Source organism: Sapajus apella, unplaced genomic scaffold (genome assembly GCF_009761245.1).
Source record: "Sapajus apella isolate SASKATOON/1434 unplaced genomic scaffold, GSC_monkey_1.0 scaffold30, whole genome shotgun sequence".
In the NCBI taxonomy this organism is placed as follows: Eukaryota; Metazoa; Chordata; class Mammalia; order Primates; family Cebidae; genus Sapajus; species Sapajus apella.
The window spans coordinates 24,807,206-24,823,786 of record NW_022436970.1 but is presented as its reverse complement, the minus strand read 5'-3'; the positions used below and the strand labels follow the sequence as shown (position 1 = coordinate 24,823,786).

At 47.9% G+C, this 16,581-nt stretch overlaps 1 protein-coding gene across 2 annotated transcripts; it reads right to left on the bottom strand.

Moving 5' to 3' along the window:
- Positions 1 to 1,249: 1,249 nt before the first annotated feature.
- Positions 1,250 to 13,639, bottom strand: RBFA (ribosome binding factor A). Of its 2 annotated transcripts, XM_032293799.1 has the most exons (7): positions 13,392 to 13,639; positions 11,221 to 11,263; positions 10,414 to 10,590; positions 9,619 to 9,731; positions 6,050 to 6,134; positions 3,920 to 3,993; positions 1,250 to 2,450 (listed from the first exon to the last, which is right to left on the bottom strand). In XM_032293799.1, the coding sequence occupies exons 1-7, from the start codon at positions 13,547 to 13,549 to the stop codon at positions 2,069 to 2,071; spliced, it is 1,032 nt and encodes a 343-aa protein (XP_032149690.1). In that variant the 5' UTR covers positions 13,550 to 13,639; the 3' UTR covers positions 1,250 to 2,068. The 2 variants fall into 2 exon arrangements, with proteins under 2 accessions (XP_032149690.1, XP_032149691.1); XM_032293800.1 differs by lacking the exon at positions 10,414 to 10,590.
- Between the last annotated feature and the right edge of the window lie 2,942 nt (positions 13,640 to 16,581).

Genomic DNA, 16,581 nt, shown 5'->3' with positions numbered 1-16,581 from the left:
GAGTAGCTGGGGCTACAGGCGCACACCACCACGCCAAGATAATTTTTGTATTTTTAATAGAGACAGGGTTTCACCATGTTGGCCAGGATGGTCTTAATCTCTTGACCTTGTGATCCGCCCGCCTTGGCCTCCCAAAGTGCTGGAATTACAGGCATGAGCCACCATGCCAGGCCTACAAAAACATTTTTAAAGATGTTGTGCTTGTAATCATCACCATGCATTTCCAACATCAGGATGGCAAGGTCTCCTGTACATAAATGAATTCACATAGCCATGTTCCGCTAACATCAGATACAAAATGCCTTGGCCTAACCTCAGCCCACGAGGGTCTCTTACCAAGAGCACGAAGCAAACTGGTTGTTTTAAGCCAGGGAGATTTGCCGTTTGTCACTGCAGTATCACCTCATTATCCTGACCTATATAATGATTAACCACAGACACATACACCCCTTAACTGGCTACCAGAAACCCTAGAGCTACACATTTGGCTCATGGTGTAACACAGGTATGAGCCTTCATGTGTGGTGTACACTTCGTAGCCTGATTTCTGAATCCCTTTTTCTCTTTCTCTCCTACTCATACCGTCATGTGGGGTTTCATCTATGCTTACAAATTGTCTTAAATCCTTCTAAGTGGCCTAAGGCAGTGGCCTACCCATCCCAATATAGGAAGTAAGAATGTGGAGTATAAACAAAATATTTCGTAGATCTGAAAAGAGAAATCTTGCTTCTGCCATTTGATGACTTATACACAGCTTAGCCCCAGAGCACAAATGACACGAAAAACAAGGAAGTCAGCATCTTGCAGCAGCATCTCTTACAGTTCCTACCCCACACAGTGCACAAGCACCTTTCTGGGTAGTGGCCTCATCACTCACCCACGGCCACCGTCTGCAGCACATGGCCTGGATTCAGTGGTCAGCACAGCAGGCTGCTCAATGCTGTGGGTCTGCCATCCCTTGGACATATTTCATTTCGTGGGAGAAGGCTGGCAGGAGCACAGCGACTAAAGCCACTGCTGCTTCCATAGATTGTGCTCCCGCACCGTGGGCACCTGTCATGTGCAGATCCTAGGACAGATGCTTTCCGTGTGCCATCTTGATTCTCACAGCCCCAGCAAAAAGCCAGGGCTTGGAGGGATGACACGACTCATAGTGCAGAACCTGACAGAATTTAGAGAATTCTGAATTTAGAACCTGACAGCTGAGAGAGGCTGGGGCAACAAGAGGGAAGCTGAACTAAATAGTAGCTGACAAGGGATAGCATCTATGTCTTCTCTTCGGATAAACAGCAAAATGAATCCTTGTGTTAGAGGTGATACGAGTTCAGTACAAGTGATGCCTTTTACAGCCTGTGTCTCAGAGTTACACACTCTTTAGAAGGCAAAGACCAAGTATGCTGCATATTTGGATGGATTTGAAAATACACTAGGTGGCTATAGCCACCAAGGGAAAAGTGCTGCTACTTCATGTGTGATGGAACTACGACAAGAGCCAGGCTCGCCCAGGAAGCCTCAGCAGCAAACCTGCCAACTCACTTTCTGCTCAACCACGGCCTGAACCTGGTGGAGCCCGTTGCACAAAGCTGTGCTAAAGAGGCCAGTCAGAGACAAAGCCCCAGGGCCATGTGCCTACGCAGCAGCTCTGGGGGTGTCGGGAGACCCTGGGGACCGTCTGCTCTCCCCAGGTTTGCAGGTTCAGTTCTCATCCCCGCCACTGCTGTGGTCTGACCCCTTGGGCCAAGAACTCATTGGCACCTAGCAGGGCTCTGCAGGTGAAGGTGGCCATGCCAGCATCTCAGAGACGCTATTTTACCATTTTCTTTTTGCGATAATCTGTAATAATATGGCCCTTTATTTTTTAAATTACACATAGCGTATGGGGGTTAAAAACAAGTGACTTTTCTGGGGCAAACTGTGTTTACATACATGGAAAAGCTAGAAAATGTCCAAGCAGTGGAAGAGCAGATGGTTTTAACTCCATCAACTGCCTCAATGAAGCAACATGCTGCATCACGTGACAATGCTTTTCCTTGCAAACATGGGATGGACAGAGCTGACGCAATGCCATCTACTCCCCCCTTGCTCTGCAGCCATGGTCATCCTCTGTTATACTACCTCTTCTCTCAGCCTCCAACTCCTCTGTGTCTGGGGCATAGTATTCGTACTCCGGGGCGCCATCCAGGTCCAGGTCATCTTCGTCCTCCTCTCCCAACAGGTAACTCTCGAGGGAGCTGTCCCGCTCCAGGCTGGGCTTGGCCTTCTTCCTTCCCTTTTTCATCTGCACTGTCAGCTCAGCCACCTGCTCCTGCCACACTAGGCCCCCAAGCCCTTTATCCTTCCTCCTTTTGTACTCCATAATCTGCCTGTTGAGTGCCTCGTGATCGATCCCACACAGACTGGAGCTTGTGGTAGGCTCTGTGGTGCCGCAGGGTTGCAGGGCATCAGGGTTCCTGGGAAGGGAGAAGAGGGGCCTTCACACAAAGCACAAACCAAGCCCCCAATCCAGTGCTGTCGCCACAACACAACAGTGCATCACACTTCCTACATCTGCTCACTTGTGAACCCTCCCAAGAGTCTACTTAAAGGTAACTGGAGACAAGACTGAAGGAAAGTGGGTTTTGGTTTTGGCATTCTCCAGCACTAGAAGCATTTGGCCAGCACAGTCTACATGCACCTGTCCTGCATGCATTAACTGAATCTGCGCCAGGTGCAGTGGTTCACGCCTGTAATCACAGCACTTTGGGAGGCTGAGGTGGGCAGATTATGAGGTCAGGAGTTCAAGGTCAGCCTGGCCAACATGGTGAAACCCCACCTCTACTAAAAATACAAAAATTAGCCAGGCGTGGTAGCAGGCGCCTGTAACACCCAGCTACTCAGGAGGCTGAGGCAGGAAAATCACTTAAAACTGGGAGGCAGAGGTTGCAGTGAGCCGAGATCACACCACTGCACTCCAGCCTGGATGACAGAACAAGACTCCATCTCAGGGAAAAAAAAATGCATTTGCAACTTTTTTCTCCAAGCATGGCCAGTGCCTCAGATCAGTTAAACTAGCAGAATTACAGGTGGTGTCTATCAGATCTGCTACTCATTAACCTTCATGAAGAGTCTATTCTTGGTGAACACCTAAGCAGAGCCATGTCACAGCCATGTATCCTCCAAGGCTCCACTCTGGAAAGTCTCCAAAACCCTGGGCTCAGCTTCCTGACCTGCTGCCCCCACACTGCCCCTTGCTGACCCAGTCAGGGCAGGCCTGCTACAGTGTGGAGCTTTGCTTCCAGCTCAGGTATGCACCTGGCAGGCTGGTTAACCCTGACTCTGGCAGGTGCCCAGGCGATGTCGAAGCTGCGGTATAAGGCCCACAGGCAAGGCCTGCTCTAGCAGCTGCATGCCTGGAATGGGGCCCTCCACAAACACCTCAGTACCTGCAGGCTCTGTCAGTTTCCACTACATGTTTGGAAAAGTTGTATATGTGTGTGTACATGCACAGGCCAAACTTCCACGCACCCGACCTGCTCTCCCAAGCCCCACCTTCCTCTACTCCACTCCTCACATAGGACTGACCCATCTGTGAATGTTTACTGCTTCCTGTCGGCCTCCCCTAGTGAAATGCAGATTCCAAAGACAGCTGCAGCCTAAGTGCTAGACCAGGCATACAGTAGGCACTCAATAACAATGTGTTGAGTGACTGAAGAGGACAAGAGACCTCTCCTCACGGGAGGAGTCATGGCAGACACTTCTGGTGACCATTGAGGCCCTCACTGTGTAAATGTGGCCAGGCCACAGCACAGCCTGTGAACATGGACTGACAGTCTTGGGGGCAAGTAAGGGGACCATGCAGGCTACTGGGGATGTGGAAAACGGCAATTCCATGACTAGTAATCTACCCCAGGGAATCAAAACATATGCCCACATGCATCACCTGAAATCAATTCGCACAAAGTCGTCTGTTTGATCCGGAGGTCCAAAGTCTGCGACTGCCAGTAACTGATCAATCTGCAGAGGAACACAGAGGGTAAACCAGTTAGCCATATCCCCACCGCCGTACTCAGAGCTGGGCTCCACGTAACATCAGCGTTGCACCTTCCTGTATTGCCTTAACCACTGAACTTTTGATTAGACTTTGCATAATTCCTTCTATCAACTCTTCCCAAATACTTAGGAACTGTTCAATAGCCTGTGCTTTCAAATACCTTACTGTTACTTTAACACCACATTTTCTCTGATAACAAAGTGAAGCTTTTTTAAAACTATATTTTAGACTTGTAAATGTTAGTCAAATTTACGAAGAAATCAGTTAAATGTTAGTTGAATTAAACAACTAACCGTTAACTAGTTTCTAAGGTAGTTTTGTAAAATGCTTCGGTTTTGCCACAGAATGTGTGTGCTTGGGGGGACAAAGGCCTCCCAGCAAGACAAGGCAAAAGATGATAGGGACAGTCACAAAGCTGGGAGCCTAAACTACAAGAGAAAACTACTCCTCATCCGGGCAGATGGGATGCTACCCAAAACAGGGCAAGGCCCACAAACCCTGCTGGACACTGGATTCCACCCGAACCCTTGCCTGCCTGTCCCCTGCCTCTGGGGATGTCCTCATCCTGCCTTGTATGTGCCATGCTTCAAGCACAGCACACGCCCTCCCCTGTCCAGTGACTGTTCTGGAAGGGAACCCACAACACCTGATGGGACCCCCCTCCCCAAAGGCAGGAGCCTGGGGTGCTGGGCTCAGACAAAGGGACTGGCACACCCTCCCCGGGAATGCCTTGCTGATGCCCTCAGAGCACATTGCCATGAACTAAACTGTCCTTGATTCCTTACAGCAGAGACTGTAACTTCACTCCTTTGTTTCTTTTCCTAGCAAGGGAAATCACATATCTGTCAAGCTTAATGTTTTTAGTGTTACCTGTACAATAATCAAGAAAAACCAAAAATGTCAAACTGGATCTTTTTCTTCTGCAGATCCAAATGCAGACTAGCCCTATAGTGAATAACAATAACCTAACTATAACACTGCAAACGCTATTTGTCGATTTTTTATTGACTTTTTGAAGGTATAACATACCTTAGTAGCTACCAGGTAACTACCACCCAGATAAGTATATATTTACATGTTCTTAATCTTTACAGTTAACCCATCTCTAAAGCAAGGAAAATAATGATAAAAGCACTTATAGTTACAGGACAGACCTAAGTCTCATAAGCCCCAATGGTGTGGAATGACAGCAGACAGATCCATGCCGAGAGGGAGGGGGGAGACAATCGTGGGAGGGCAACTCTGGCTGTGTGGGGTTTATGCACAAAGAAACAGAGGCTGTGTTTACTAATCAGAGCTATAGTGATAAGTATAAAACAATAAAAACCAGAAAAAGCAATTACCTCTGGGGACCTGGGCTGGGAACAGGGACACGGGAGCAAGGGGGAGCCTTTTCATTTGCACTCCCTTTCATTACTTCTCATTTGTTCCCTTCTCGGTGGTTTCATCTCTTTAACTGTACATTATCTTTTCAGTATTTAAAACTTAAATTTAAAATTTTGCTCACATAAATGTTTATGTTATAAAAACTTAGTTATCAGCTGGGCCCAGTGGCTCACACCTATTAATCCCAATACTTTGGGAGGCCGAGGCAGAAGAACTACTTGAGGCCAGGAGTTCAAGACCAGCCTGGGCAATATAGCAAGACTCTGTCTCTAATAAAAACATTAAAATTTTAATTTTTTTTTTTTTTTTTTTTGAGACGGAGTTTTGCTCGTTACCCAGGCTGGAGTGCAATGGCGCGATCTCGGCTCACCGCAACCTCCACCTCCTGGGTTCAGGCAATTCTCCTGCCTCAGCCTCCTGAGTAGCTGGGATTACAGGCACGCACCACCATGCCCAGCTAATTTTTTGTATTTTTAGTAGAGACGGGGTTTCACCATGTTGACCAGGATGGTCTCGATCTCTTGACCTCGTGATCCACCTGCCTCAGCCTCCCAAAGTGCTGGGATTACAGGCTTGAGCCACCGCGCCCGGCCAAAATTTTAAATTTTTAAAAAGTTTTTCTGAAAGCCTTACCTCAGCTAGAGCTGCACTTCGCTTGTCTTTAACAAACACTATCGGTGGCACATTCCTCAGGGTCTGTTGGGACATCAAAAGGTGCCTAGGAGAGAGAATGTGCAAACCCTCACATCTGTACCATGACACTCAGTGGAGATGTGTGACAATGCTGAACATAAGATTTAAGATGGCACTAAGAGGCAGGAGTGAGATTTATTGTATTACTCAGAAATGAAAACGTCAGCCCAGAAAAGTCATCTTTAGCCAATAACCACATCACAAAAGGGATGCAATATGCATCATAACTGCAATTACCTTGACTTTTCTCAATTCAACTTGTGAGATCTGTATAAATAACCTGATCTGAACTCATCACTGTGGCCTTGGGTTCCAGGGTCTGTGTACTAACAGCGTGTCCTCCTGCGCTCAGTGGACCTGCACTGGCATGACACGACCCTCAGGTTCCCAGATATTAGCACAGAAATGATACTTGTATCACGCACATCATACAATGCAGACTAGGCCAATGCAGGTACGGCACATATAACCAGTGAAAGCCGTGACCACAGATCTTTGGTTCACAGCTATGGTAAACCTTTACCCTAAATCGTGGGTGACCGCAGGAGTTGGGAAGAGGGACATTCAGCTCAACTGAATTTTTGATACCTAAAAATCAAAAGACAATGCTGTTTCAACACTTGTCCAGAATATCTCATTTTCTTGGTTTTGTTAAACAGTAAGAAATGAAATGAGCATTCTCTGACATGCAGTTTAAGAAAGGCTCCTGGGCATCATCATGCTGGGTGTGGGTGGTAATGAAGCCAGGCAGGGTGCCTGAAACAAAGCCCACACATGGTCACCTTCTCTACTTCTGTCCCCATCCTAAACCTGATGCATGATGAGAAGGGAGGCAGGAAGGAAGAATTCCAGTTCTGAGAGTGCTGGTCAGTGAGCTGGATTTCTGTTTTTTTGTTTTGTTCTTTTTTTTGTTTTTGAGATGGAGTTTTGCTCTTGCTGTCCAGACTGGAGTGCAACGACATGATCTCAGCTCACAGCGACCTCTGCCTCCTGGGTTCAAGCAATTCTCCTGCCTCAGCCTCCCAAGTAGCTGGGATTACAGGCATGCACCACCATGTCTGGCTAATTTGTATTTTTTAGTAGAGAAGTGTTTCTCCATGTTGTTCAGGCTGCTCTCGAGCTCCCAACCTCAGCTGATCCACCCGCCTTGGCCTCCCAAAGTGCTGGGATTACAGGCGTGAGCCACCATGCCCGGCCGATTTCTGCATTTTTTAAAATTGAGGAGGAAACGGAATGATTTCTTTAGTATCACCCAGCTTAGCAATTCCCAAAATTTTTGGTCTCAGGATCCTTTACACTCTTAAAAATTATTGAAGATTCCAAAGAGCTTTTGTTTATATGGGTTATATCTATCAATATTTACTATACTAGAAACTAAAACCGAGAAATCTAAAAGCTGTGTCTTTTTAAAGTCATTAAAAACCCACTAAATGCTTAGACATTTTTAATGAAAAAAAGTATATATTCTACCACCCCAAAATCAATGAGAAGTATGGCATTGTTTACGTATTTGCACATTCTCCAAGGCCAGCTTCATGGAAGACAGCTGGGATCTCATTGCTGCTTCTGCACCCTGTCCTTAACTCTTGTTGAAATATAGGAAGAGCTAGCGCAATAGCTCATGCCTGTAATCCCAGCACTGTGGGAGGCTGAGGCCAGAGAATTGCTTGAGCCCAGGAGTTGGAGATCAACCTAGCTAACATAGGGAGACCCTATCTCTACAAAAAAAATTAGCCAGGTGTGATGGCATGCACCTGTGCTTTTAGCTGTATGGGAGGCTGAGGCAGGAAGACTGCATGAGCTTGGGAGGTTGAGGCTGATTGTGCCCCTGTACTCCAGCTTTGGAGACAGAATGAGATCCTGTCTCAAAAAGAGCAAAAAGAAAGAAAGAAAATAAGAAAATCAGGCCTCACAGATATGTGTTGGGAAAGAGAGAATTTAACAGCCCTCAGAAAGTACGGATCTTCTTTGTCACAGAAACTCAACAAATGTACTCCCAGCCTGGCCAACATGGTGAAACCTCATCTCTACTAAAAATACACAAATTAGCTGGGTCTAGTGGTGGGCATCTGTAATCCCAGCTACTCAGGAGGCTCAGGCATGAGAATCGCTTGAACCCAAGAGGCAGAGGTCGCACAGAGCCAGGATCACTCCACTGCCCTCTAGCCTAGGCGACAGAGCAAGACTCCATCTCCAATAAATAAATAAATTAAAGGTCAGTTGTAATGAGGAATCTGAAACTACACCAACCAACCTGTCACACTCTGCTACATTAAAACTCACCATCTGGCTCACACTGAATGATTTCTCTCAGCATGTGGTTTTGTAACCTCATGTACTGGTCATTTGGAAAACAATGGTTCACCTAGTTACACAGATTTTAAAAGTGTTGACACAGTTTATCATATAACAGCACGTTTGTTAATGTCACTGCCAATCTCAACAGAAGACTCTCAAGTACCTAGAAGTTGTCAAGCTCACAGTGGTGAATACAAGTTTCCTAAAATTCTGATTTTCACTTGAAAGCTTCAGTTTTATCACTGGCAACAGATATAGTCAGTTGTTTGCCCTAAAGCGGTAGGTTCACTCGCTCATTTTTTAAAGAATGTCTGCCAAACAGCCAAACCTCAACAGTCTGCTCATTGATATTTTTCTGTTCGGCGCTCTCCAGACGCCAGGTGATTTACATGTACTTCCCATCACAAAGAATATTAAAAAGACACATTCAAGGGTCAAGATTTAATAAAATTAATATTTTTTAACTAACTGTCTAGGATATTTTTTTTAATTTTTTTCTTCGAGAAACAGGGTCTTGCTCTGTTGCCCAGGCTGGAATGCAGGGACATGATCATGGCTCACTGCCACTTCAAATTCCAGGGGTGACAGAAATCCAGGGGATACCCCCCACTTCAGCCTCCTGAGTAGATGGGACTACATGTGTGTACTGCAACTATGTGATTAATTTTTTAATTTTTTGTAGAGACAGGGTCTCACCATCTTGCTCAGACTTGTCCCGAACTCCTGGCCTCAAGGGATCCTCCTGCCTCGGCCTCCTGAGGTGCTGGGATTACAGACGACAGCCACCATGTCCAGCCTCATCTGGGATATTCTTAAGTAATGTGACATTGTCTTTTACTACAGGTATGCAGCATGATGCCCCTATAGCACTGGCAGGCAGCATGGCACCCGCAGTCTTCCCTCAAGGTTTCTGCACCCTCAGTGTAAATGTCAACACAGCAGGAGAGGGAAAATAACATCTTACCCTAATGAACCCCCTGACAGGATTTCCAGATCCCTAGGGATTCTGGCACACTTTGAGAAATGCTACCCTACATTATGGCTCACATGAAAATGCAAATTATACTGTGAACTTCAAGAAAATGCTTCCGAAATTTTCCTTAAAAGCAAAAATACTCAATGAAAAGTTGAAGTCCATCTACAAGTGAAACAGCTGAGAAATTTAAGGTGTGAGCAAACAGCAAGTACATTCAGAAAGCAAAGGTCATCACCTCATGTGCGCAGCACTTTTCTGCAGGACAGCCTCCGTGCGTGCGTTCTGCTCAGCAGAGAGTGTTGTCTTCCAGTACACTCGGCAGGCTGAGAAATCTGGAGTCAGAGAAACCTGAGACCCCACCCCCACACAGGTCACTTTTTAGTTTACATGGGTTTTCAAGATAAACAATATCCTGAAGATGAAAACAGCTGCAGAAGCCCCTCTCACCCAAGACAGGGCTCTGGCATGGTGCCGGAGGCCACCACCTGCTGCTGCACAACACCCCCAGGTGAAGCAGGGGCCCAGAAACCAAAACCTCCCCGCCCCGACCAGGTCACGCAGTTTGCAGAACGAAACTGGAATCGTGACCCCATGCTTGCCTCACAGCCACTTGCCCTGAGACGCTAATCAAAAATGCTCGAAACTGTCTTTTCTCCTGATGACTTCCCTTTAGCTGAACTCACTCTAAGTGGGTCGGAGGAAGTCATCTTCTGTACCTCTGCACTGAGGTACATCCAGATGCACCCTCTTCCCATGGGAGGCTTACACTGTCTACTATCTGACAATGTGCCAGGTGCTGTTTGGTCACAGGAGTCCTGCCTTGCAGCGAGACATCCGCCTCTGCACAGCAATACCCATCATCTGTCTTCAGGGCTCCAATGACCAGACTATCATTTCTGCAACCCAGAACTAAGACTTTATAAATGCTAAAGAGTCTTTTTTTTTAATTGTCAGGCAACACTGGGCCAGGTAAAGTAAGTGCCAGGCCTGCTGTCTCAACCCATTTCTTCTCTTTGGCCACACAGCCTACCTTGGAGAGTTCCACATTAAGGTCATAGAGCTCCTGACTCACTTCAGGGGTACACAGCAGGTCTGTCAGTGCCTTATAGAGAAGGCCATTCACGGCCCTCAGGCGCACATGGTCTTCCTTCCTGGTTTTCTTTGAGGTGCTCCTCATGAGGAATTCCAACTTGGATGGTTTGTAAGTCTCCATCAAGAAGAAGAGCATACCCCAAGGGCAGCATTACAACTCTACACCAAACTTACCAACTCATACAACAGGGGCTGGAGAAGGGCTTGATGGGCAACCAGATAAACAACAGCTATTACTCTCAGCCTTGTCGGCTTTCATTAAGATAAAGTTTGTTTTTTATAAACCGGGATCCTTTTAGATGTTACCGGATAACCCTCCAAGATTTAAAGTACTGCAAGTAAATATTTTCTCAAAAACAGTTGTTGTTGAGATATAATTCACATACCATAAAGTTCACCCTATTAAAGGGAATAACTCAGTAATTTTTAGCATATGTGATGTATTTATTTTTCAGAATGGGAGCCATATATTGCATAAACTTTTATGGTACATACACACTAAAAACTGAATGGACATTACCATATTATAATTTGATAAAAGATATAACTTTCGAGAAAACATTAATGTCAGTACTTTTTTTTTTTTTTAAGGTCAAAGCTCCATGTTACCAATGGCATCTGGTCACATCCACACAGACACTGTCCCCTCTCATACACAAATGGAAGACCTCCAGGTAAGAATTTTGCCAACTTTTAAACCCTCACTCCCATCAAGATTATAAAGTGGCTCATGGCTTATACTCACCAAGTGCGAGCCCAAGGAAGGACCTTCATACCAAAACTTTTTTCTTTGGGGAGAAAATAAACATTATGTTAGTCATGGCAAAGTCAAAAAGTTACATAAGCTAATTTAAGAGGTTATGATACCACAACCGTTTGTAAGGGCCTAAACTTAGACATTACATTACTGGCCATCTTAAAAGATTTCAAAACTTAATTGATAACAACATGGGTTGTGGGGAAGAGGTTGAAGATGGTTTTAATTCAACCTCGTAATTTTTACTTAAATTCTACTTCTAGTCCCAAGGATATAGAGGGAATCTTAAAAAGATACCTACCAAACTGCACAGAAACACTATCCTCTAGTTGATAAAGATGTTTCCCATGGAATTTCAGGTAAAGGATTCTGATACTGTCCTAGGCACAGACTGAGACTGAACACTTAAGCAAATGGATGGTGGGAGCCACGCTCAGCTCACTACTGGAGTGGGACTTACAGATAAGCATGGAGAGGAGGCTAGAATGATCCACACAGTGTGCTCTGGAGCTGGAGACAGATGGTTATACACAGAAATGTTTACAGGTGCATATTTACACACGGGTTAGCAGAAACATGTATACTCTTTCGTCAGATGAGATGGCCCAAAAGACAGACACCCCAGAAGCAATGAACACACCCGGCACCCATGATTTCTAATATCTCTCTCCAATAAAAGGAACGAGGGCTCCTTGGCAAAATGGCTGATTTTAGGGCCAGGTAGGAAACACACAAGATAAGCCTGGAGCATCCTGTAGTGTCAGAAAGTAGGAAAGTGTTCAATGCACACAAAAACCCAGCAAAACCCCACAATGACACGGTATGCAAACAGAACATAGGAGCTTAGAGAGCCAGAGCTAGAAACACCTGAACGAAATAAAGTAACATGAGACGAGTTCTTAGTGATATGAATGAATTAATGGCAGAGAAGAGACACATCTGCTTTTTTTTCCCCCTCGTTTCCTGAAACTAATCTCCTGAAAAAGGCTTCTGGTGACAAGAATCAAAATAAACATACATTGTCACTTTGCTTTTTAACCCAACACAGTTTCACGAAGAGAAAACTACCAATGTTGACAGTTGGAACTGCTGCAGACCCCAGCAGAATGTAAATCACTTACGAGCAAAATTCCCCACTCCTTAAGCGTGGGCTAAACACAGCGACTTTCTCCCAGAGTATAGTAGGGAAAGGGGACAAAAAGAGGTGGAGAAACCTGGCAAGCACCTCAGCCAGCGGATCACGGCCAACGTGGACCCTGGATAGGGTGCGATAATGGCCTTTACCTCTGTAGTCTTCCTCCCCAGAATCCATAATCCACGTCTAAGCATAAGGAAAGCAGGCACATTCCAACAGAGGGGCATCCTGCAAAGCATCTGACCAATACCCCTCAAAACTGGCACAGCCATCAAAAACAGGGACAGTCTGGGACACTACCCCAGCCTAAGGAGACAATTCAATGTAACGATAACGTGGACCGTGGGTGGGGACCTGGGATAGGACGGGACAGCGGGCAGCACCAAGGAAAAGTGAATAAAGTACGGGCTCCAGTTAGCAACGATTTATCGATATCGGCTCATTAACTCGACCACGTCTGGAGCTAAAGTCCGACGTTAATACAAGGGTAGCTGGGTGCCAGGACACAGGAACTCACTACTGTTTTTGCAATTTTTCTGTAGGGTCTAAAGCTGCCTTAAAAGTAGTGTATCAAAGTAGAAAACATACACCCCCCTGCCAGACTTAGCAGAAAGTCAATATATTTTATTGTACTTAATTTTCATCATTTAAAAACACTAATTATCATGACAAGCAAGCTTTAGTCTTCAAATTAACTCCACACAGAAAGTCAACATTAACAAGGAAATTCTTATATTTTTTCGTTTTCCGTCATTTGCTGAAACCAATTTCCTGAAAAATGCTTCTGGTGACAAGAATCAAAATAAACACACGTTGTCACTTTGCTTTTTAACCCGACACGTCCACGAACAGAAAAACCGCCACTGCTGACAGTGAGGGCTGGAACTGCTGCAGACCCCAGCAGTTAGGAGCCGGCGACCCAGGCCGCGTGGGCGCGGGAACGCGGCTGCGCGGACACCGCGACCCGGAGACACCACCCGCCAGGGAATGCCACGCCCGGGGACACCGCCCTCCGCCGCATTACTTGGTTTTGGAGGCAAATTTCTTGAGCCAGTTCTTGCAGGAGACAGCGGAGCCGTGCAGTCCCCGCGCGCAGTCCGGAACGAGCGCAGCATCGCGGCTGCGGAGCAGGACCCGGAGACCCGCGCGGGAGCCCCACAGCCTGCCCGCCGCAGCCCACATGGCGGGGCGCAGGGCCCGGGCGCGACCAAAGAGACAACGGGCGCAGGCGCAGAGCGACGACTGACGCGACGTGGCGGCGCGTGGGCGGGGCGACGATGCGAGGCGCGCAGAAAACTGGGCGCAACCGGACAGGGCAAAGACGGCAAAGGGGAGAAGACTGATGAGAGGCGGGCGGTGACGGGCGGGGCGAGGACGGACGCCAGGCGGGGCGACGACGGAGGAGGGGCGGGGACTGACGAGAGGTCGGCAGCGGGTGGACGGGGTGAGGATGACGCGAGGTGGGCGGTGAATGGGCGGGGCGAAGACTAAAGTGAGGCAGGCGGTGGGAGGGCGAGGTGGGCGAATGGGCGGGGCGAAAACGACGCCGGGTGGGCCGTGCGCGGGCGGGTGGAGGGTTGCGGGCACGGGGGTTTGCAGGCGGGGGGCGGGGGCGGGGGCGGGGGCGGGGGCGGGGGGCGGGGGGGGGGGGCGCGGGGCGACAACCCGCGCTAGGCCGGAGACTGGGAGCGGGCAGCAAAAGGGGCGGATCGAAGCCCGGGGCGAGGCGGCGCCGGGGAGAGCGCGGCGTGGGGAGGCCGCGTGGACTGCGCGGAGGGTGCGCCACGCGGGGAAACGCGAGGACCGCGCGGCTGCGGCGCTGCGGGGCGAGGGAACACTTTGCTTAAAAGCAGGGAACTGACGTGGGCGGGTGCGGCCCAAAACAACTAGGGCGGCGAAGCTGGAGAAGGGCAGCGCCGCTGTGGGCGGGAGGCTGCGAGGCGTCCGTCGGTTTCCGCCGCTGGTCCCGCCAGGGTTGCTCCTGCGCGGCCTCCTCCGCGGAGAAAGACCCCAGACCGAGCGTCCTCCCCTAAGGCGGCCCAGCCCCGTCCGCCGCTCCGGAGCCAGCGTGGCCCAGCGGGGAAGCCGCTCCCCCGGGTGTGGCCGGAGAAGGGAGCGCGACCGCGGCGCTCGGGGTGCGTGGGCTGCGATGCCCCCAGGCGGCTGCTGTGGTGTGAGACGCGTCCTTGTGTCTGTGTGTGTGCGTGTGTGGACGTGTGTGGTCACTCGAAGAAAATGATGAGACAAGTCTCAATCAGTTTAGGAAATTTATTTGCCAGAGTTAAGGACGTGCCCAGAAGACAGGTCTATGCTTTTCTCCAAAGATTTTGCGGGCTCCAGATTTAAAAGGGAAAGCGCAGACGACTGAGAAGCACAGAGTTTTCACGTAAAAAAAGGGCAGAAGAAAAATATGGGGAATCTGCATTTTACATAAGACAACACAGACGAAATGAGGGCGGGGAACAATCTGATGGGCTAGGGTGACTGCACGTGTTAAAATAAGCTATCAATTTGCATTGCTATGGTGAAGTTTTATTGTTTCTAGCTTTTTGAAATGGAGTTTCACTCTGTCGTCCAGGCTGGAGGGCAGTGGTGTGATCTCCATTCAGTGCAACCTCTGCTTTCTAGGTTCAAACAGTTGTCCTGCCTCAGCCTCCCCAATAGGTGGGATTATAGGCGAGTGCCACCACACCCAGATAATTTTTGTATTTTTAATAGAGATGGGATTTCCCCATGTTGGCCAGGCTGGTCTCAAACTCCTGACTTCAAGTGATCTGCCCGCCTCAGCCCTCCAAAGTGCTGGGATTACAGGCGTGAGCTACTGTGCCCGGCCACCAGGGTGAAGTTTTAACATCTCACCAGAATTTCCTTGTGGGCAAAATATTGGGAAGGGTGTAGCCTTTCGTCTCTTAGCCATCTTTCTTAGTATAGGGCTGATGGCCCACAGGGTCGTGGGGTGTCCCTTATGCTGTGCTGAGGCACAGGATCTGAGAAATAAAGAGAAAGGACACAGAAGTACAAGGAAAACACAGCTGGGCTCAGGGGGCCACGCCACCTATAAGCAGAGTCAGACCAGGTCCCGAATGTCCAGAAGCATCAGTATTTATTGTGTATAGGTTAGGGCGCAGGGCAGTGAGTGAAGTCATCTTTAAGGATAGTGATAGGGTCGTGAGCAATAAAACAAGGGGTCCATCCCCGTTAGGTCACGTAGGCTGGGAGGTGGACAGTGCGCAGCAAGGGGTCCATTCCCATTAGGTCATTGAGGCAAGGACCATGTGCAGTAAGGGGTCCACCCCCATTAGGTCACCGAGGTATGAAGGTGGGCAGTGTGCGGTGAGGAGGGTGTAGTGTGTGATATCTCTATGGGCAAGCTACTAAGAAGATATATAGGTGGATGCTTTAAGTCACAGCAGAGACACAGCTGTCAGGGTCTACACCACCTGCTGGCAGCTTCCAATGAGTTCTATAGGGGAATGCTTTGAAAAGCAGCACAGTAACAAGAGCTGATAAAGTTCACAATCACCAAGGTGGGATTGCCTGTCTGAGGGCAGCCTTCCACAAGAACTGGAGCAAGGTCCTACAACTCCTTTATCAGGAGGAATGGCTCTCGCCCAAGCCTGCCATACAGCAGGTATCTTTATGATACTGAAGGCTGCCGCCTGGGCCATGGGTTCTTGCCCTGGTATAACTGTTTTCCCTTAAATCATGCTCTGCTCTGTGTCTGCTCTAGGCATTCCTACAACTATAAGCTGCTTATTCCTTAATTCATGATCTGTACTGTGTTTAGGCATTCCTCTGATAATGAGCTAAGATAGATATAGATAGATAGATATATATATGGAAGTAACTGAGTGGTAAGATTTTCTTTAGGCACCCACTCTATGAACTAACATGAATATATATAGAGGATTATATAAAGGGAAATAACTAAGTAGTAACACTATAAACTGAGGTATTCTCCAAGCTCTAATTCTATAAACTTATATACGATTATATAAAAGATTACATAGAAGGAAATAACTGAGATACTCTTCCGGCCTTAATTATGCCAGGGTTCTGCTTAGCTCTCCTTCCCCGGTACCTATATGGGGGTTAGGAAATAACTGAGATATTCTTCAGGCCTTAATTATGCCAGGACTCTGCTTAGCTCTCCTTCCTCGGTGCCTATGGGGGGTTAGGAAATAACTGAGATATTCTTCAGGCCTTAATTATGC

What these genes read in the sequence shown, in the direction of transcription:
- RBFA (XM_032293799.1), bottom strand. Translation starts at nt 13,549, where the DNA reads ATGTGGGCTGCGGCGGGCAGGCTGTGGGGCTCCCGCGCGGGTCTCCGG. An exon ending in TTAATGTGGAACTCTCCAAG is followed by an intron (nt 9,732 to 10,413) that starts GTAGGCTGTGTG and finishes GTGGGGTCTCAG; the next exon opens with GTTTCTCTGACTCCAGATTT. An exon ending in AAAAGTGCTGCGCACATGAG is followed by an intron (nt 6,135 to 9,618) that starts GTGATGACCTTT and finishes TCTCTCTCCTAG; the next exon opens with GCACCTTTTGATGTCCCAAC.